We start from the raw sequence: 18538 nt of genomic DNA, 5'->3' as shown, positions 1-18538 counted from the left end.
TGGTCTGACCAGACGACTGTTAACTCCCCAAGGGACCCTGGAGTCAAAGTGACTAATGTTTAACAGAGTAGTGTGTTGATGAATCTCCCCAGTAACACTCAAACCACGCTCATTTTTGACACACTGTACCTCAGGGTGAGTGATTCAAATCTCTGCCTGCTATATTTTTGTCTGTGAATGTATGTTTATTATACAGCAGTCAGTGATATCTGTGCGAGAAATGCTTCTTACAAGATCTTTGTTTAATAAGGTTTATAAAGACAGTTAATTAGAGGGTGACTCGCTCTGCTGATCTGTTGGAATTTGAGATAATGCCCAACAAAGCCCAAGAGGTATGTGATCTGTAATCTGTTTTTGCTCCCATCAGTAAAATATTTCATTAATACCGTAATTTAAATACATTTATCTTTAGGTGACTTTGCATGTTGTTTTGTTTTGTAGGATGCTGTAATTAACCTGAAGACGCTGCAGGAGATTTCCACCCAGCTTGGTTTTGAGTGGACAGTTTTGGCGTATGAGCTCGGCTTCAACAGAACTGAGGTTGGGCGGTTCCACACCAAATCTACAGAGAAGAGTGTCCAGGCCAGGACCATGTTGGAAAGCTGGTAGAGTGTGTGTGCATGTGTGAAATTTCTCCAGGTTCTTTCAGTGTTCATTGTTAATGAGGTTTTTATCAGGAGCAGGTTTTCTCCTCTCCAAAACAAAGACATGTTGATTTAAACTGGTAAAAACACTGAATAAAGCAGGACCACGTTATGAATTCATGTTTCTCCAATGCTATATGGCTCATCCAAGACATGCACCTGCTGGTATGTGTTTACCTTTCTTCTTCAACTTCAAGATCAATATGCAGATGTTGAGGTTTTGTTGTAAAACTGAATTATCCACAGAGGTCTCTTCCTCTCAAAAACAAACCAACATATTCTCACTCCGACCTCGTCACATATTGAGGTTTGGTCATGGACTTTCAACGTCCGGATATGACGTGAAAGGTACCCTGGGTGCGTTGGTTGTTGACGTTCTGGGACGCTGTGTCAACTTCAGCCTGTTACATACATTGTCTTCTTTCAAAATACATGTACGTTTTGACAGGAAAACAACCCAGGGTTTGAAGATTGACCTGCCGTGTTTCCCCCTGACGCTGCCAGGTGCCATTTAACTATAACAGTGACTGGCTCTGTATCATGCCGATGATAAAGGATGCCTTTTTTCGTTGGTTCCTGATGCCACAAGTCACTGCCCAAGCGCCGGATTTTGACGACTTTGGAGTGAGACTCATACTGCATGTTGTAGAGGGGCTGCTAACTAAGGTGGCTGATGCAAAAACGTGGATGGCCCTGTTTAGTTGGTCCATTCTGGGCTACTGTAGAAGCAGTGCAACATGGCAGACTCTGTAGACGAGGACCCGCTCCCTATGTAGATATAAACGGCTAATGCTAAGGTAACGAAAACACAGTGATTCTTATTTTCAGGTGATTATACACTTACGACAACATATTTATATTATATTCCATTTCTGCCAATATATCCCCCTAAATCCTGCACACTGGACCCTCAACGTGTCACTATGCTGACATAATGCTTCAACATAGGTGGGTGTTGCATGAGATTATTCATATAAGGATAAGCATATAAGGATCCAACTACACTGGCTCCCTGTTCAGTACTGGATTGATTACAAAACCCTCTGCTCACCTTCAAAGCCCTCTGCAACGTAGCCCCCACCTATCTCTCTGACCTCCTCCAGGAGTACACCCCCTCCTGCTCCCTGCGCTCTTTCTCTGCTGGTCTCCTGACCTTTTCCACCTCACGTCTCAGCACTACGGGTGCTAGGGCTTTCAGCTGCACTGCCCCCACGCTCTGGAACTCCCTACCCCCACACGTTCAACAGCCTGACAGCATAACATCCTTCAAATCCCTTCTCAGAACCACCTGTTCAAACTGGCTTATGCACTTTAACAATGACTGTACCCTCTGTATACCTATCATTGACATCACTGTCCTTCTGTATTCATAGGTATGAAAAGTCATGGGACAAGCCCAATAAGACCAAGCTGCTGCAGGATGGACTGGAGCGAGCAGGCAGACGGGACCTGGCTGAGAGGCTGCGATGCCTCCACTGGGGCCACCAGAAGCTGAGCCAGAGGGTGGAGCTGCCCTCCGCCTTCCCTTTCCTCATCACAGTGCACAAGACCATCCGCAACCAAGAGGCACTGCGCAGGATCAACGACCTCAACCGTAGATACACTTAAAGCTGAGTGAAAATGCAGCTATGGCTACACTTTTTTTTACTTTACAAAAATATTGTACTGTGCACTGCAAGTAGTCTGAAATTAATGTAATTATACTGATGTCACTGAACAAACAAATGAGAAGCATGAGATATGTAGTTATGCCACTTTTTGTCTTGCAAGAAATTCAAACGTTGCAATAAAGATGAAAAGCTCATTTTTAGGACTCATTTTCAGTTGTGTTTATCTTATTAAAATGCCATGTTTGACATCAAAATCAAATAAAAAAAATCTAATTGCTTCTTTTGTCTGAGATACAGCACAAAATTATCATTAGTAGTAGTAGTAGCAGTAGTAGTGTACAATGGGTTTATTTAACTGTAATAGTATTTGAAAGTAGGTTAAGTAAATTTTTGGTATTTCAGGGTTACTGAGCAGGAATGTTGGTCAGACATCACAAGGATGATTTATTCCATATGACATGTGTCCTTGTGTTTGGCTGTTTTGGCACACAGTGCTCTGTGATGTCTACCAGAGGGGAGAATCTGAAATGGTTTGGTTTTGGCTACAGAAATCTGGTAGCCTATTTATTTTATTTTTATGTATCCTTTATTTATCCAGGAGGGTCTCATCAAGATAAAAGATGTTGTCATTCAGGAAATCCTAGTCAAGACGGCAGCATCAGCAGTTTCACATAAAAGTTTCACATACAAAACACAAAAGCAACGCATGAGAAATAGTAGAAGAAGAGGCCGTACCAGGGATACCCATAACACATTCCACCTAAGTCAGGGATTATGTAGAACAGCAATATGTTTCCCTGTGGGCACTTTGTATAAGACCTTTAAAGGTAATGGTATTTTGCAGCTCATTTCATGCCCATGTTGTATAAAAAGAGAAAGAAACCAGGCTCTGAGTGCACCTTGATAGCCCATTCCAGGTGTGTTGCCAGGCCCGGCACCATGAGGGGTCATAAGGGGGCTGAGTCCCCTCAGTTGTATTTTCTGCCACCCCCATTTAAGCTTTATGTATCTATGGCAAAATAGCAAAAACAACCAAACTACTGGCCAAGATACATTTGCATGTTGCTTAGCTGTAGGTGAGGTACCCTGTCCATCGTCCTGAAACAGAGCAGAGGAAATCAGTTGACAGACAGACAGAACATGTTACTTAGTTCAGTTTCTTAGCCTGCTTGCTTTTCTTGGTTGTAAATAGAACTTTCATCTCCAATCCACAGACAGAGCGGAAACAATGGGGAAGTGAAAGGACAGTCAACAAGAGAGAGAGAGAGCTGCAAGCTGCAAACAGTTGTTTCTTTGCACTTTGGTAGAGAATTATTTCTCAAGTAGTTCAAAAAATATTTGTCACTCTGTTGTACGTTCCTATGCGAATACTCTCATTAATAAATGTGTTTTGGGATTTAAAACAGTAGCCTTATAATGCTGTTATCTAGCCGTTCTGAGGATATTGCATGGCTTTGGTATGAAATGATTCTTTATTATGTACAAAATTGCCCTGTTGCAATTTTTCACTGCTCCCTCAGTCCATTTATCCTGGCTCCTGGTCTGTGTGGTGGTGGTATCGGACTTAAATATTAACAACAAATGGGTTTAACTTATCTTTTAGTCACAAGAGTTATAGGCATTTAAAGGACATGTTGTGGTTCTATGTCAGAGTATGTATGAGACTATTTCTTGAGTGGGAGCAGTAACGTCCTAAAAATCATAAAAATAATAATTATTATTTAAATTATTATTATTGTACTTGTACTTATACTAATACTAATTCTTCTTCTTCTTCGTCTCCCTCTTCTTCTTAGTTTTAATATTACTATTATATTATTATTATCATTTTTATTATTATGACTTGAACACATTTGCATTTAAAATTTGTAACACATTTTATGACCACAAAATGAAACATCAGAGATAAAATTACATTTTCATTTAACATCCAGTATATAAGATTTAGCAGATTTAGTGGTATCCAAAGAGGCCTCTTCCTCTCATGGCAATCAGGGTGTTCAAAGAGCATGACATCTGACACCACAGACATCTTTGATTTTGAGGATCTTGTTATCTGTGTTAAGAAAACAGAAAAAAATCTGAACAACAACAGATAACTTCTCCCAGTTAGAATTCTATCAGTGGTCATCGCTCAGTAGGTTTTTATTAGGAACTGAATTATAAGCAGGTGTCTCTTTTTCTCAAAAAAAAATATATTTTTTATTTAAATAGGTAAAAACACTGAAAAAAGCTGTTCACTTTTCAAACAAATCTATGTTTTCCCGACACTTGTCTCAAAGGGTCTACTAAATATGGTGGCGGTGATTCTAAGGTAACGAAAACACAATAATTCTTATTTTCAGATGATTATAAACAGAAAAAGACATACTTATTATATTATACTCCATTTCTGCCAATATATCTCCCTGAATCCTCCACACTGGGCCTGTAAATAACAAGTTTAATTCGGGGCATTTATGGACTTCCATAATTCATTTGAATCCGTCCAGATCAACCAAACTTAAATAGACCCAGTTACACAAACCAATCAGAGAGGCGAACCCTTATTTAGCAAGGTTGTATGAGCCAGAGCGGAAACCCGGTAAGATTGCTTTCAAAGTAAATTATTTTTTTTTTTTCTTTAATATTAAAAGACTAAAATAAGTAGTAGTTGGTGGTAAACGTGAATACTGGCGTAAAAGGCCTGCGATCACTTAATAAATTGGATATGGAGTGACACAAATAAAAATCCGTGAAACACTTTAGCTTTATTTTGGCAACCACTTCCGGAAGTCGTAGTTCCAACCGCTGGTTGTTTGACACTGTTATTTTATGAGAGCTCTGGCTGTCTCCTACACTCAAAACTGACACCATTGACCGGAGAAAAATCAAAGAAAATTGATACTCCTGTCACGGCGGTTCTCGGACTTTCATTTATGGATTATCTCTGATTGAAACGCGACATCATGATTAGTAGGAGGCCGAGAACTGTTTGCTATCAGACACACGGGCGACCGTTGAGCTGGTAATGTATTTTTCACAGCATATGTTTGACTGTGTTATAAACGGATGTGTCACCCTCAGCGCACGGACTCTGTCGTGTTAATGAGTATGTCAGCCGCACCACAGCGGGTTATTTGACACCTACGCCGACGTAAAATAGCAATTTGCTGACTGGAGTTGCAGCAATGGCTTCGGCGCTGAGTAGCTTCAGTGGTCCCGAGGTGCTGGAGGACGTGAATCACGCTCGGAGTTTGATGGACGAGTTGAAATTACTGTACGACTGCCGGCTGCTGGGGGACGTTACTATCGGGGTTAAATGTGAAGAGGAGTCCCTGGAGCACTGCGGGGGGTCACCCAGGGGTGACATTGACCAACTTTTCCTGTGTAGCCGCAACGTCCTCGCTGCTGCGAGCCCTTACTTCAAAAGCATGTTCACCGGGGGATTAAATGAGAGCATGCAGCAGACAGTGGTCATCCGCGGGGTGGACTCTGAGTCCATGTCTGTCATTATAGACTACTGTTACACCGGCAGGGTGACCATCACGGAGAGCAACGTCCAGAGGTTGTACGCTGCAGCCAACATGCTTCAGCTTGAGTACATCAGGAAGGCTTGCTCCAGCTTCATGACAAGGAGGCTGGACCTCTCCAACTGTGTGGGGATACTGAAATTTGCAGACACCTATGACAACCCAGAGTTGAAGGAGAATGCACAAGCTTTCATAGCCAGGAACTTCAGCCAGGTGTGTAATGGTGGAGAGCTGTGTGAGCTGGATTTGATGCAGCTGAAGGAGATGTTGTCTCTGGACACTTTGGATGTGGACTGTGAGAGGAAGGTCTGCTCGGCTGCTTTGCAGTGGATAGAGGCGAATGCACCGCAGAAAAGGGAGGATGCACTACAGGCGCTGAAGTGTGTGCGGTGGAACTTGTTTACCGAGAAGGACAAGTGCTACCTGGAGGGCCTAATGGCGAGGCCTGTGATTGAGAAATACCTTGCATCTTTCTTTAACAGGTCTGCAGAGGACAGTTGTGGATTGCCTGCAACTCTAGACGTACCAAAACACAGAATAGGTGTAAGCGCAAAGGAAATGATTCTCTTCTTCGGCCTACCTAACGACAATATAATGTGCTGTGACCCGTACTCAGAGGACCTGTATTTCATGGCTCCTCCTTTAGAAGATCTCAGCAGTCAGGATTACAAACGTTCCACAATGGAGTCCTTAATTGCCTGTGCCACACCTGAGAACAACTTGTACCTAGCCTCCCATCTCTCTAAACACTTCTGGCTGTACAACCCTGTGCTCAACAAGTGGCAGGAGTTGGCAGAGAGGCCGCTGGGGAGGATACACTCTGGGATGGGCTACCTCAACGGCCATGTTTATCTTCTGGGAGGAAGAAATCCGGTGACGGATACCAGGCTGAAGGAGGTAGAGTGTTACAGTGTCCAGAGGAACCAGTGGACGTTTGTGGCTCCTCTGCCTCATTCTTTAGGTAAAATGCAGGTGGTGTCACTAAATGATCACCTGTACGTGGTGAACAAACGGAGAATGCTTTGCTACGATCCCAAGAGGAACCGCTGGCGCCACTGTGGGTCGCTGAGAAGAGACAAGCTTCACAAAGCATGCGTGTTTCAGGATCAGATCATCTGTGTGTGTGACATCCCCGTGGTGAAAGCCTACAGCCCCACCAGAGGGGAATGGAAGAGGCTGGGTGACATTCCCATTGACAGTCGTGCTTTAAATTACCAGGTGATCCAGCACAACAACAAGCTGCTCCTCCTCACTCAGACTTTACTGCAGCACAACAAAAACAGGGTCCTTATCCATGAATACGACCAAACCAGGGACACATGGAAGAACATCATGGCGGTGTATGTGTCCACCCTGGGGCCCGTGTGTGTTTCAACACGTGTGTACCCCGCATGCCTGGGCTCTGCTCACAGCTTCTCCACAGAGGAGGACGATGACAGCGGCTCTAGTGCCGACTGGGACTTTGATGGATTGACAGACGCAGACTCCGACTCTGGCAGCTCCAGCTCATTCTCAGATGAGAACTGGTAGTGATTACTGTGTCAAAGAAAAGCTTAACTTATTTATAATGTGATGGATTTTTACAGGGTTCTGTCTGCCAGGACAGGCTATAGATCCAGATCCAGTTCAGTATTAAAGCCAGACACTTACAGTAGAAGCACAAGTCCATCGAAATCCTTACTTCACTCTGACGGTTTTCTTTCTCTGCACCAGTCTGGCTTATGAATATTTACTGAAGGGGAGAAGAAGCTAAGCAGAGTTGGTTTCTGAAATACCCAGACACAAGGGCTTTGTTGTTCAATTTGTATCATGTGCTGCCAGCATGAAGGACAGTGTGCTGTCTTGTAGTCGTGTTTACACAATAACTCAAGACAGATACATAACTTCAGCAATAAATTCCTCCATAAAGTCGTAACTTACCACATCAGTGAGGGCAGCTGATTGAAGGGTACTTCAGTCCAGACGAGTAGTATTACACTTCCATAAAATTGGAGGAACTGGTGAGAGACCGATAAACAAAGAAATAAAAATAGAAGCAGTAGAGGCTGTTATATCCTGACTTTTGGTCTTTAAAGGTCCAGTGTGCAGGATTTAGGGGCATCTAATCTATTAGCAGAAATGGTATATCCTCCCGAGACCCTGTGTCCTCTAGGGCTGCCACTAACGATTATTTTCATTGTCGACTAATCTGTCGATTATTTCTTCGATTAGGCGACTAATCATTTAATCGAAAAATGTGTTAAAATGTTGAAAAATGTCGGTCTGTCTCTCCCAAACCCCAAAATTACGTCATCTAATGTCTTGTTTCATACTCACGCCAAAGGGTTTTAGTTCACTGTCACGGGAGAGTGTGTAAAGCTGCCAATATCTGAACGTAAGAAGCTGCAGTAAGAGTATTTTGGGGTACTTTTATAGTGCTTTTCTATAAAAAATGACTCAAACCCATTAGTCGACTACTAAAATAGTCACCGATTATTTTAATAGTCGATTAGTCATCGATTAGTTGACTAATCGTGGCAGCCCTAGTGTCCTCATTTGAGGACATCACCTTTTGATTTTGGGTTTCCTGCACATTATACTTCATTCTGCTTAACATAGACCTGTTGTCCTTGGTTGAAACTTGTTTATTTGTGCTAAATAATGTCCGTAGTTTAATATGGCAAACAAATTTGACCAATTTTAACAACAGTAACAAGCATTCAGGCATTGAAATGAACAATTTTGAACAGTTTTAGACTTAACTAATGACCCCTAACCCGCAGCGTTATAACATATTCAACAATTGTTGCATTGTTTGTAATTTTGTTTTTGCACAGCAATGTCCAGGCATTGAAATAACAGTTTAATAATTTATCTCACACTTCTGATTATTAAAAATAAACCCATTGTCTCCATGTGAAGACATTTTTTTCCCCAAAAACTACTTCCTGTTCAAAGACAGTGCCTCATTTTTTATAAATTGATCAGGGCCTACTTTCCGAAGTAGCATGGAGAAATTAAAAAATGCATACCAAACAAAAGCTGGGGTCTCAGGAGGATGTAATCATAGATATCTTTTCTTTCGTTTATGATCACCTGAAAATAACGATCATGGTGTTTTTGTTATCTTAGAATGAGCCATTTATACCTACATAAGGAGCGGGCCCTCTCAGATGGAGTCCACCATGTTGTTCTACAGTAGCCCAATACTGACAAACCAAACACAGACTCTAGATAGGGCCATTCATATTTTTGCACCTGCAACCGTAGTTCTCCGACATGCTTGGCACATGGGAGAAGTTTCGGTTATGTAACCTTACTGCAGGATGCCACTAAATCCTACGCACTAGACCTTCAAGGTCATCCTACACTTCCCATAATGGAGTGTTTTCCAAACTGAGCCTGCAGGTAGATGCACAAGTTCAGAGGGAAAATTTCAAATGAAACTAAAGCTTATTATAGCAGAGACATTTTAACTTGTCAAACACAGGTGTTACTAAGATAATTAATCGCTGAACATCATTCATTTCATTACTTCCACCTCTGCTCTTCCTGCTATGACGGAGTACTCTAATGCTGCCAGGGTGAAAATTGCAAAGCTTGTTAAGCTCATCAAGGTAACACATCAGTCAAATCTGAAATACAAAGATGCCTATCATGCTCTTGTGTTCACTGTCACTATAGTAGCAGAGTCTTTTGTGTGTAACACCTCTGTTAGATACATATTTTCAATTTCTTAAGGGGGAAAGGGGGACAGAAGAAGTTTTGGAGACACGGCCATAATGCAAATTGCAGATTTCTTTATACTTGACGGTGCTCCTCCAGAGCTACAAAAGAGTTATAGGTAACTGTTTGCACAGGAAGAACAGCATTTCCTATGACTGGTAAAATGACTTTGACGTAAAAATCGGAGGGCCTTTGAAGGAATACTTCACCCATAAAATGACCATAAGAAAATCAGATAGTCATGCCATGTTCCTTTTACTGGCTTGGCGCCACAAAAAATGCTGAACATACTGATTTATTGATTGATTTTGGACCACGTTTAGCAGCAAACCTATATCAAAACATCTGTTCACAAACTCCCACACAACTCATGCAGTATAATCTTAGTCGTATTTATCCAGTCACGTGCTCAGTACTTCTCAAACACATGCATTTTCACAAAAAATAGTCTTAGTATTGGAATCTGGCTTTGAAGAGAGCATAGATAAGTTTAATTTTCAGTTCAAAATAGCAAAAATGCATGTGTTTTGGAAGTACTGTGCATACGACTGGATAAAAGAGACTTGGATTATACTGCACGAGTTGTATTGGAGTTTACTAATTATTATTTTGACATAGTTTTTTGCCATTTTCCGTGGAGGCAAGCAAGAAAAAGAAAGAAGTTTTCTTCATGAATTTAAGTAAACACAGCATGACTAATTGATACACCAATGGCCATTTTGTGTGTGAAGTATTCCTTATATGCTTTGGGCTGGTGTTGTGTTATATAAAGACACATTTTTGACAGAAATATTAATTATATTGTGCTTGAATAAATGAGTACACCTGCTTATGACTGGCGTGAAATCATGACTGTGAGTTACGGGACATCAGGCAGCTCAAGTGCCTCATGTTTATGACTTTAAACACAACTGGTCATTTACAGGGCTTTAAAATTTGCTGTCCCTTTCTCTGATGTTATTGATTCAAGACGTCTCTCACACACACACACATACACAGCTGGTGTTTTAAAAACTGCTGTATGAAACGTAGAAGCCAACACGCTCACTCAGGTTTAGGCTTCAGTAAAAAGCCTGTTTGCCATGATTGACTTTGTTATTTTTTTAGATGTAGTGAAATTAGGTGGTTTTGGTGACAAATGCTAAATTTTATGAAATTTATTTGAAGCTATTTTATTGGATGTATGTATGTGTTTTCTTATCTGTGATTTTTAATTTAATCTTTATGTTTCATTCAGGAACCAGAATGTTTCAAGAAGTGTTTTGAGTATTGTTTGGTCCTGATGAACTGCTGGAGGATATTTTGTCTGCATGTAATAAAGCTGTTGCGAAGCCATCGTCCTCCCCGACCACCCCACACACTCATTTACCAGTTTATTAGCTGCGTTGAAGCACGATGGAGTGTTTCTAATGTGTCTACGCTCATTAATATTAGTGTTGTAGGCAAAATATTGAAATCACCCTTTACATATAATGCAATACCACAAACTACAGTCTCCAGAATTAAAAATGAAATTGAGTCAACACATCTAATAAACAGTTTAGACAAACACTGAACATTATAAAATTCATGGTATTTATTACAGGGCTGTTACATTAAGCTGTATTAGTTTCTGCTAAGTGTACCTAATAAACTGGTAAATGAGTGTAGCTCTAAATGCTGTCCCTCTGTATGATAGATAATTGAAGTGTTACTTTGAGTGTGTGTGTGTGTGTGTGTGTGTGTGTGTGTGTGTGTGTGAAGGGGCGATTGGCTGTGGTCTGGATTATAAATCTGTTTTGGTGTATGTGTCAAATAAACAAAGGCGTCTGATGCAAAAAAATATTTGTGTGGGCATTTTTCTCCCCCCAAAATCTTTATTCAACAAGTTAGTGCACACAACACATTAGGTACACATTACAAGATTCAGAAGTATTGTAGTATAAAACATCAATATTGTTAATACATGTTGAAACTGAAGGTTACAGTGATAAAATTGAGCGGATCTGAGGATATTATAAAAACAAAATTCAATTTCTACTGTCTATTTCATGATTTACAACAAAAATAGTTTTGAAAGTTCCATATTCAGATTTGAATCAAACATAGAGATTGAGTAAGTAAGTAACTAACTTGTCAGAATAAACCCATGAAATGTCATGTCGAAATCAAACTTTATTAATTGGTCAATTAATGAATTCATAACCAATAAAATGTCAATAAAAGACTGCATATAACATGTTAATAAAATAAAAATAAGTATTGAAATGAAATTAAATGAATTAGATTAAAAACAAACAAACTGAAAAGCCAGAAAAATAAGGCAATCATTTGTTTCCTTAATTACATTTCTGTATTGTTTTAAGAGCCTGTTTTTTTTAACTACACTTTTGTTTCCTTGAGAACAAAGAAAAAAAATGACACATAGTACATATAATAACGATTCACAAGATTGTATAAGTATATTGAAGAACACATTACTCAAATATAACAACACAAAATGATTATAATATAATAATAATAATGAAAAAGCAAGGTGCAAGGTACAGTTCTCTGCATCTCTGTGATCCCGCCTGTTGAAAATGAATTTACGAAATTAAATTAAGCTTTCTTATTCTTTGCAACACAAATTATATGTTTTTAATTGAAGAATATCCCCAATAAAACAGAAATATTACCAACAAATGCTTCAAGTTTGGCTTTAACTGTAAATAACGTTTATGTCTATTGGTCCCTCTCAAATCTCGCGATGTTTCGGCGCCGTCCACATCCAGACCGCGAGAAGATGAGCGATGGCAATAGAAAACAAACCTGGAGACGATTTTGACACCGTTTTCGGTCAAAATGACTCCTTAGAGCTCTCCTCCCAGCACGACTATGAGACTGCGCAGGCTCGGATATTCAAGATAATAGTCATAGGAGACTCTAACGTGGGGAAGACGTGTTTGACTTACAGGTTTTGTGGGGGCACTTTCCTGAAAAACCCCGAGGCAACGATCGGGGTCGATTTCAGAGAGAGGACGCTGGAGCTCGATGGGGAGAGTATCAAGGTGAGAGGAGGAAATAGAAACACACACCTGCACTGTAATATCACGCAAACACACATGGTTGAATTTCCTATAGGATTAACACAGCCGTGTGCTTGAGCTAAGGTTTATAGGTGGACACAGGCTGACCTAGAGTCAGCTTGCAGACATTAAAAGGATAGCACCACTACAAAATGTAGGCCTGCCTCTTTATAGTGACCAGCTGCTGACACAATAAAACACATGATCACTTTATAGCACACAGTATAAAGTAAAGGTGGAGCAAGTCTACATCTCTGTTGACTTTTTACAATACTTTAAATTATTCATATAATATATATGTTATATATAATATACTAATTTTGATTTCAAAGGTGGGCACAGTTACAGGGTGTCTACAGGTCCTTAAAAGGTCCTAAAATGTCTTAAATTCAACAATAAGGCCTTAAAAGTCATTAAGTAGTCTTAAATTTGAATTTGCAAGGTCTTTACTACCACAGACATTTGATCTAATTTCATTTATCCACATTTCAAATGTTACAGATCTTTAAAAAAACATTATAATACTGTAATTTTACTTAATACTAGATTGACTTAACCCACGCTAATAACCATATTCCTACCTAACACTTAACCTCTACACAAGAGCACATATATACTACTTACCTGCACATAGAGACAAACAACCATTCACACTCACATTCACACCTACGGACAATTTAGAGTTATCAACCTTAATTAACTTAGTCCCCAATCTGCATGTCTTTGGACTGTGGGAGGAAGCCGGAGTGCCCGGAGAGAACCCACGCTGACACGGGGAGAACATGCAAACTCCGCACTTAACACCCGGGATCGAACTGGCAACCCTCTTGCTGTGAGGCAACAGTGCTAACCACCACACCACCGTGCCGCCCCACATTCAGCATAATTTGTCCAATTATCTGTCCCTAAATTTGGTTAAAAGGTGTCTTGAACAGGTCTTAAAAAACATTAAACTTAACTGTCTGATACCTGTAGACACCCTGAGTTAGGACAGGCACAAACGTCAAAAGGGCTTTAGTTTTTCAGATACCCCAACCTGAGGTCAGGGGTGGATTATGGTACAGTGGGCCCCTTGGCACAGACATGCAGAAGACCCCACCACCTCTCAGACTTTATAGTTGTTTAGCATTTTTTCTTGTGTTTTTTGCGTCTCTTTGTAGTAGTTACGCATCTTCCTGTGGTTTCGTGTTTCTTTGCGGCCATTGTGTGTCTCTTTGTAGTTGTTTTATATTACTTTTTTGTAGTTATTATTGTCTGTGGTTGTTTTGCCCCTTTTTGCAGTCATTTTATGTCTCTTTGCAGCTGTTTTGCATGTCTTTGCAGTCATATTATGTTTCTTTGTGGTTCCTTGAGTGTCTTGCTGCTCGGTACGTCTCTTTGAGTGACATTTTGTAAGTAGAGGCCACTCTGGGCACCTGTGCCCTTAAGGCCAGTTTAGTAATCCATCCATGCCCCCACACAAGTAAGAGACTAAAACCAGCTCAAATGAAACAGTTGCATGTTACAGTTATCTGGATTTTTAATAAGGTTGAGCTACTGCAACACCAGAATTCTCCTGCTGGGGATCAATAAGATGTACTTTATCTTACATATGATTTAACCCTTAATGTTAATCTTAATCTTAATGCTAGTTAAATAAGCCTTTTCCCACAGCATTTTTTATAATGATGTACAGCACAAGTGTAGCATTTTGAAATAGTAATTAAGCTGGTGTTAAGTTGTAGACCTTAAAGGATACAGCTGGTGTGTAATGTCTGCTCTGTGTCTGCAGAATATTTACTCTTTTTAGGAGTCAGCAGCCAGAGTTTAGGGCGACTTGCTAGGCCTCTCTCAATGGGCCATTTCCACTGCACGCATTTTGTCATGTCATAGCAGGAAAAGCACATGTGTTAATGATAACATTAACTAATGACTCTGTCTATTTGTGTCCTGGTAAGCCATGATAGTGTGACAGTGAGCCAGCATGCAGAATACCAGGACCCTGAAACTGAAGCAGCTAAATGGACTCCAGCCATCATTAATTAAATTATTTACACCATGCTTTTCCTACTGCAACACGCTGCCATTTTGTGACAGGGTGATATCATATATTTTTCTTATTGTCAACAAATCAGATCAACTGGTCCCAGTAATGAGTGGTGTCTGTCTATAGCCTTCTCCTCTGTGCCACACACCTACATTGCTGTCACATTTTTGCTCTGGGTGACCTGTTCCTTCGCTGCTACACACAGTAGTTTATTTTGAGTCAATCCCACATACATAGCACTCAGTAATGTACCGAAATTGTATTAATCTGCTGACAATCATCCTCTCAACTGCACCATTTTCTTTGGTTTTAGTGATGTTTGATTAAAACTACAGTTCCCTGCTGTTTTAGGAAATTACTAAGCCTTTGATTATGAAATATATATATGTGATATCTTTAGTAGCGTGCCACAGATGTTATTTCTTACTGTCAGGTGGATTAATACTGTGTTTGCTTTAGTCTTTTCTTGGGTTGACAATTAGAAACACATAGAATTACATTAGCCTTATTCTTTAGGTTACTGGTTCCCAACCTGGGGTCATGACTTCCACTAGGGCAGTGGTTCCCAACTGGTGGGTCCTGGTCCAAAAGTGGGTCACGGGTCCATTCTGACTGGACTGCAAGTGACTCGTAAGCATGTCAAGTTTATTAAAAACACACTTTATTTTTAAGTACAGTGAATTTCCTGCACAGAGCTTTTATGTTGAAGTGCAGTTTCTTGCTGTACTTGACAGAGACAGTGAAGTAGGTCCCTGACATGGCCAAACGCAAGTATGACACTGAATATATTAAAGTGTGTGGACGATGAAATAATGACTAATGAGAAATCTGGACCCTGTTAAAAATCAGGAAATTCATCTCTGCTGGAATATTAACAGAAATAATCCACTTCAAATTTATTCAGATCCCTCTTTTTACAAATGTTCTGCAGGCTTTGTGTTCAGAATTTGGGTTAACTGTAGAGTTTTTCTGTGCTATTGTTGTTATGCATTGAGTATAATACTAACTATGTGACTTAGTCAGTTTATTCAGTGATAAAAAAGGGGTCCCTTTAGATAGTCTCATCAGTATCTGTCTCTGCTGTGCCAGTTGCAGATCTGGGACACGGCCGGTCAGGAGCGTTTCAGGAAGAGCATGGTGGAGCACTACTACCGCAGCGTCCATGCCGTCATCTTCGTCTATGACGTGACCAGCCTCTCCTCCTTCGAGAGCATCCCCGAGTGGATCGAGGAGTGCAGCCGACACTGCGTGGGGCCCCTGGTGCCCCGCATCATGGTGGGCAACAAGTGCGACCTGAGGGACCGCCGGGTCGTCCCCACCTCGGCCGCGCAGTGTCTCGCAGACAGCTACAACTTTCCACTGTTTGAGACGTCAGCCAAGGAACCTTCTGAGAAGGAACACGTTGACGCCATCTTTCTGACTTTGGCTTATAGACTGAAGAGCCACAAACCCCTGAGACTGAAGCAGCCGAGCGAGAGCAACCTCAGGCAGCTGTGGAGTCAGAGAGAGCAGGAAACAGGAATGTGTCAATGCTGAGGTTGCCTCCATCCTGTGTGGAGGTGTGTAGATCATCACAGCTTTCAGTGTTTCGTCCTGACACTGAGACTGAAGTCAGAAAGACATCTTATGATCATGAGATAGAAAAGGTTTTACATTTTCCCTGCCTGCTGCAAGGTATAGCTTGTGACAGTATGGGCCTGTAAGTTTGCACAATATTAAATCAACATTTCAGTGAAATGCATGAATGAATACGGAGGTATGCCAAAACATTTGTAGCTCAAACTGCACATTGAATCACTTTGAGTCAAATAAAGAAAAGAGCATTGCAGAGTGCACTTTAAAACGTAGACAAATTATATGCAATCAGCCGTCTAGTAGCACTACAACATATCTGCAGCATACGACGCAGGCATTGAATTAAGAAACCGATTTCAGTGTAAGTAAAGGGACCAATAAGGTAAATTGAAACTGTGAAAAAAAGTGCAATCATTTCGCTTTAAGTTATATTTTAACGTGATATTTCAGTTTTTAAAAAATGTAAATGCAGCCTGAGTTTTGGTGCTGTTGCTGAACGTGTATTTCTCAAATATAAGTATGAACATAACCAGCTTTGTGTCAGCTCATTCGCCTACACACTTCTCTCAATGAAAAAATGTCTTTTGGGACAAAATGCAAATCTACACTTGAGAAGCATGAGTGAACACATGCTCAGCTGCATTTGAAAATTGTGATGCCGGAAGGTATTGATGACACGAAATAAAATCACAAGTGACTGACACTTCTTTTGCATGTGTACAATAATGCAAACACTTTCCAGCAGTATGGGGATTTGTGAGAATGTCAAGCTGCAATTCAATAAAAGTGGTTTCATCAGTGTGATTTAAAATGTTTGAGGTTTCTGGTGTGTTTGTTTGGTGTGATGCAGCCGCCATCTCATGCTGTTCAAATAATAATGTACTCGGATACGTACACATAATGACTGACGCTTTATTTCATTTTATTTCATTGCTTACTGTAAAACACGTCATCCTTCATCCATACATTCAGCCAACATGGAAGAAGTACTTCAAGTGTCCAGAAAACTTGGAAATTTGAACACCTTAAATTCCATTATAACCAGGCTCACTCAATCTGCTGATGAAGATCATGTCATATGATTGAAAGCTCCAGAACAGCTTGTAAAGGGACCTTGTGATGAGTTTGTTTCCTTCATCCTAGTTTGCAATATTTAACTGGACTTCAGCGATGACTAGTGGGCATCCTTTGCATAGCTATAACCCTGATGATGTGTTCAAGGAATCCTGTAAACTAGCAAATGGTCTAGTTCAAAGTATATTTCTCCAACTTTTATAGTTTTTCTCAATTGCTAAAACACTTATGAAACTGGGATCCATTTGATCATCATTATCATCATCACCTTCTTAGCACAGCAGACACTTTTCACTGTTTCACACATATTTCACACCCTTTTTCAAAACAGTTAACACATCTCATTAAAAGCCAAACCTGTAGAGGATTAACAGTGTAAAACAAAATATTCACAGCTGATAGAAAATACTTGTATAATTATGAGTCTCTAATGCACCTGTGTGAAACCTCTTTGCACAACTCTCCAATCAGCAATTAGCCTGTATCCATTTATGAAAGATGCCACCTCTGTGTTGCTGTTTGTGAGCATGGATCAAAAAGGCCAAAGGCACATAAAAATTAACACTGTAACTCTCTGGAAGTCTGCAGAAAGTCCACGTTAGGCCCCTTGTGGACTGGATGAATTGTGGATTTGGACAGCCCTAAGCACTCCCACTCTTCCTGGGAACATGCCCACAAAGTCGGAGAGTCTGCAAGTGCGGTGAAGTCTGGACATTTAGATTCAGCCATAGCTTCCCTCAGAAAAAAACAGAACCAAATCTGAGCTTAAAATAGTGACATTTTGGGGTGCCCAGAAGCTCAACTGGTAGGGTGGGCATCCCATGTCCTTGTTGCCATGGCTGTGGGCTCAGTTCTGACCTGTGACCTCCTGCTGCATGCCTCTTCCGTCCTCACACTCAACCCGCCCAAACTAATAAAGGCACAAAAAAGCCATAAAAATAACCTTAAAAATAGTGACATTTTATGTAAATCACTTTATTCTCTGTCTCATTTATATCCTCAAAAAAATATTAGCTGTTTGCTGTAACTAACCAACACGCACAAGAGTGAAAAAACCAAGGCTTTTTTCAACTCCAAGATTTCGTCCTGCCTTAAAACTTAACCATAAGTTTTAAAACATCTAATAACTATTTTATGGTGGAGGGATGGTCATGCTTTTTCCCTCCGTTATTCAGGGAGGCTGAAGGAAAAATATTTGTAGCTTTAGAGAGGCTCAAAATAACTGAAGTTACACCCCAGCCAACCCACTCTTTTATAAGTAAAGAACAGTCCCTGGTGCCAGCTCTCAAACAGCTCTGTTTGGTGTTTTTGACCTTGATGGATCGTCTCCTCGCAGGGTTGTCCT

At 40.6% G+C, this 18538-nt stretch overlaps 3 protein-coding genes across 5 annotated transcripts; all 3 read left to right on the top strand.

Annotated features, from left to right (window-relative positions):
* Positions 1 to 77: 77 nt before the first annotated feature.
* On the top strand, positions 78 to 3648 carry wu:fc50b12 (uncharacterized protein LOC103911624 homolog). Of its 2 annotated transcripts, none has more exons than XM_050048960.1 (4): positions 78 to 135; positions 251 to 332; positions 442 to 605; positions 2018 to 3404. In XM_050048960.1, exons 2-4 carry the CDS (start codon positions 312 to 314, stop codon positions 2250 to 2252), a joined length of 420 nt encoding a protein of 139 aa, XP_049904917.1. In that variant the 5' UTR covers positions 78 to 135; positions 251 to 311; the 3' UTR covers positions 2253 to 3404. The 2 variants fall into 2 exon arrangements, with proteins under 2 accessions (XP_049904917.1, XP_049904919.1); XM_050048962.1 differs by lacking the exon at positions 78 to 135 and adding an exon at positions 3469 to 3648 and having other exon boundaries at positions 144 to 332; positions 2018 to 2253.
* Positions 3649 to 5026: 1378 nt separating this feature from the next.
* On the top strand, positions 5027 to 11273 carry kbtbd7 (kelch repeat and BTB (POZ) domain containing 7). Its single transcript, XM_050049135.1, has one exon. The coding sequence runs from the start codon at positions 5425 to 5427 to the stop codon at positions 7294 to 7296; it is 1872 nt and encodes a 623-aa protein (XP_049905092.1). The 5' UTR covers positions 5027 to 5424; the 3' UTR covers positions 7297 to 11273.
* A 949-nt stretch (positions 11274 to 12222) lies between these two features.
* zgc:101559 (Ras-related protein Rab-33B-like) lies at positions 12223 to 16924 on the top strand. Of its 2 annotated transcripts, none has more exons than XM_050049543.1 (2): positions 12223 to 12500; positions 15640 to 16924. In XM_050049543.1, the coding sequence occupies exons 1-2, from the start codon at positions 12243 to 12245 to the stop codon at positions 16078 to 16080; spliced, it is 699 nt and encodes a 232-aa protein (XP_049905500.1). In that variant the 5' UTR covers positions 12223 to 12242; the 3' UTR covers positions 16081 to 16924. The 2 variants fall into 2 exon arrangements, with proteins under 2 accessions (XP_049905500.1, XP_049905499.1); XM_050049542.1 differs by having other exon boundaries at positions 15634 to 16924.
* The last annotated feature ends 1614 nt before the right edge of the window (positions 16925 to 18538 follow it).

This window comes from Epinephelus moara, chromosome 7 (assembly GCF_006386435.1).
Source record: "Epinephelus moara isolate mb chromosome 7, YSFRI_EMoa_1.0, whole genome shotgun sequence".
Taxonomy (NCBI): Eukaryota; Metazoa; Chordata; class Actinopteri; order Perciformes; family Serranidae; genus Epinephelus; species Epinephelus moara.
Note: the sequence above shows the minus strand (reverse complement) of the source record. Positions and strands in the feature narration are given on the sequence as shown.

What these genes read in the sequence shown, in the direction of transcription:
- wu:fc50b12 (XM_050048962.1), top strand. Translation starts at nt 312, where the DNA reads ATGCCCAACAAAGCCCAAGAG. An exon ending in TGCCCAACAAAGCCCAAGAG is followed by an intron (nt 333 to 441) that starts GTATGTGATCTG and finishes TTTGTTTTGTAG; the next exon opens with GATGCTGTAATTAACCTGAA. An exon ending in AGGACCATGTTGGAAAGCTG is followed by an intron (nt 606 to 2,017) that starts GTAGAGTGTGTG and finishes CTGTATTCATAG; the next exon opens with GTATGAAAAGTCATGGGACA.
- kbtbd7 (XM_050049135.1), top strand. Translation starts at nt 5,425, where the DNA reads ATGGCTTCGGCGCTGAGTAGCTTCAGTGGTCCCGAGGTGCTGGAGGAC.
- zgc:101559 (XM_050049542.1), top strand. Translation starts at nt 12,243, where the DNA reads ATGGCAATAGAAAACAAACCTGGAGACGATTTTGACACCGTTTTCGGT. An exon ending in TCGATGGGGAGAGTATCAAG is followed by an intron (nt 12,501 to 15,633) that starts GTGAGAGGAGGA and finishes CTGCTGTGCCAG; the next exon opens with TTGCAGATCTGGGACACGGC.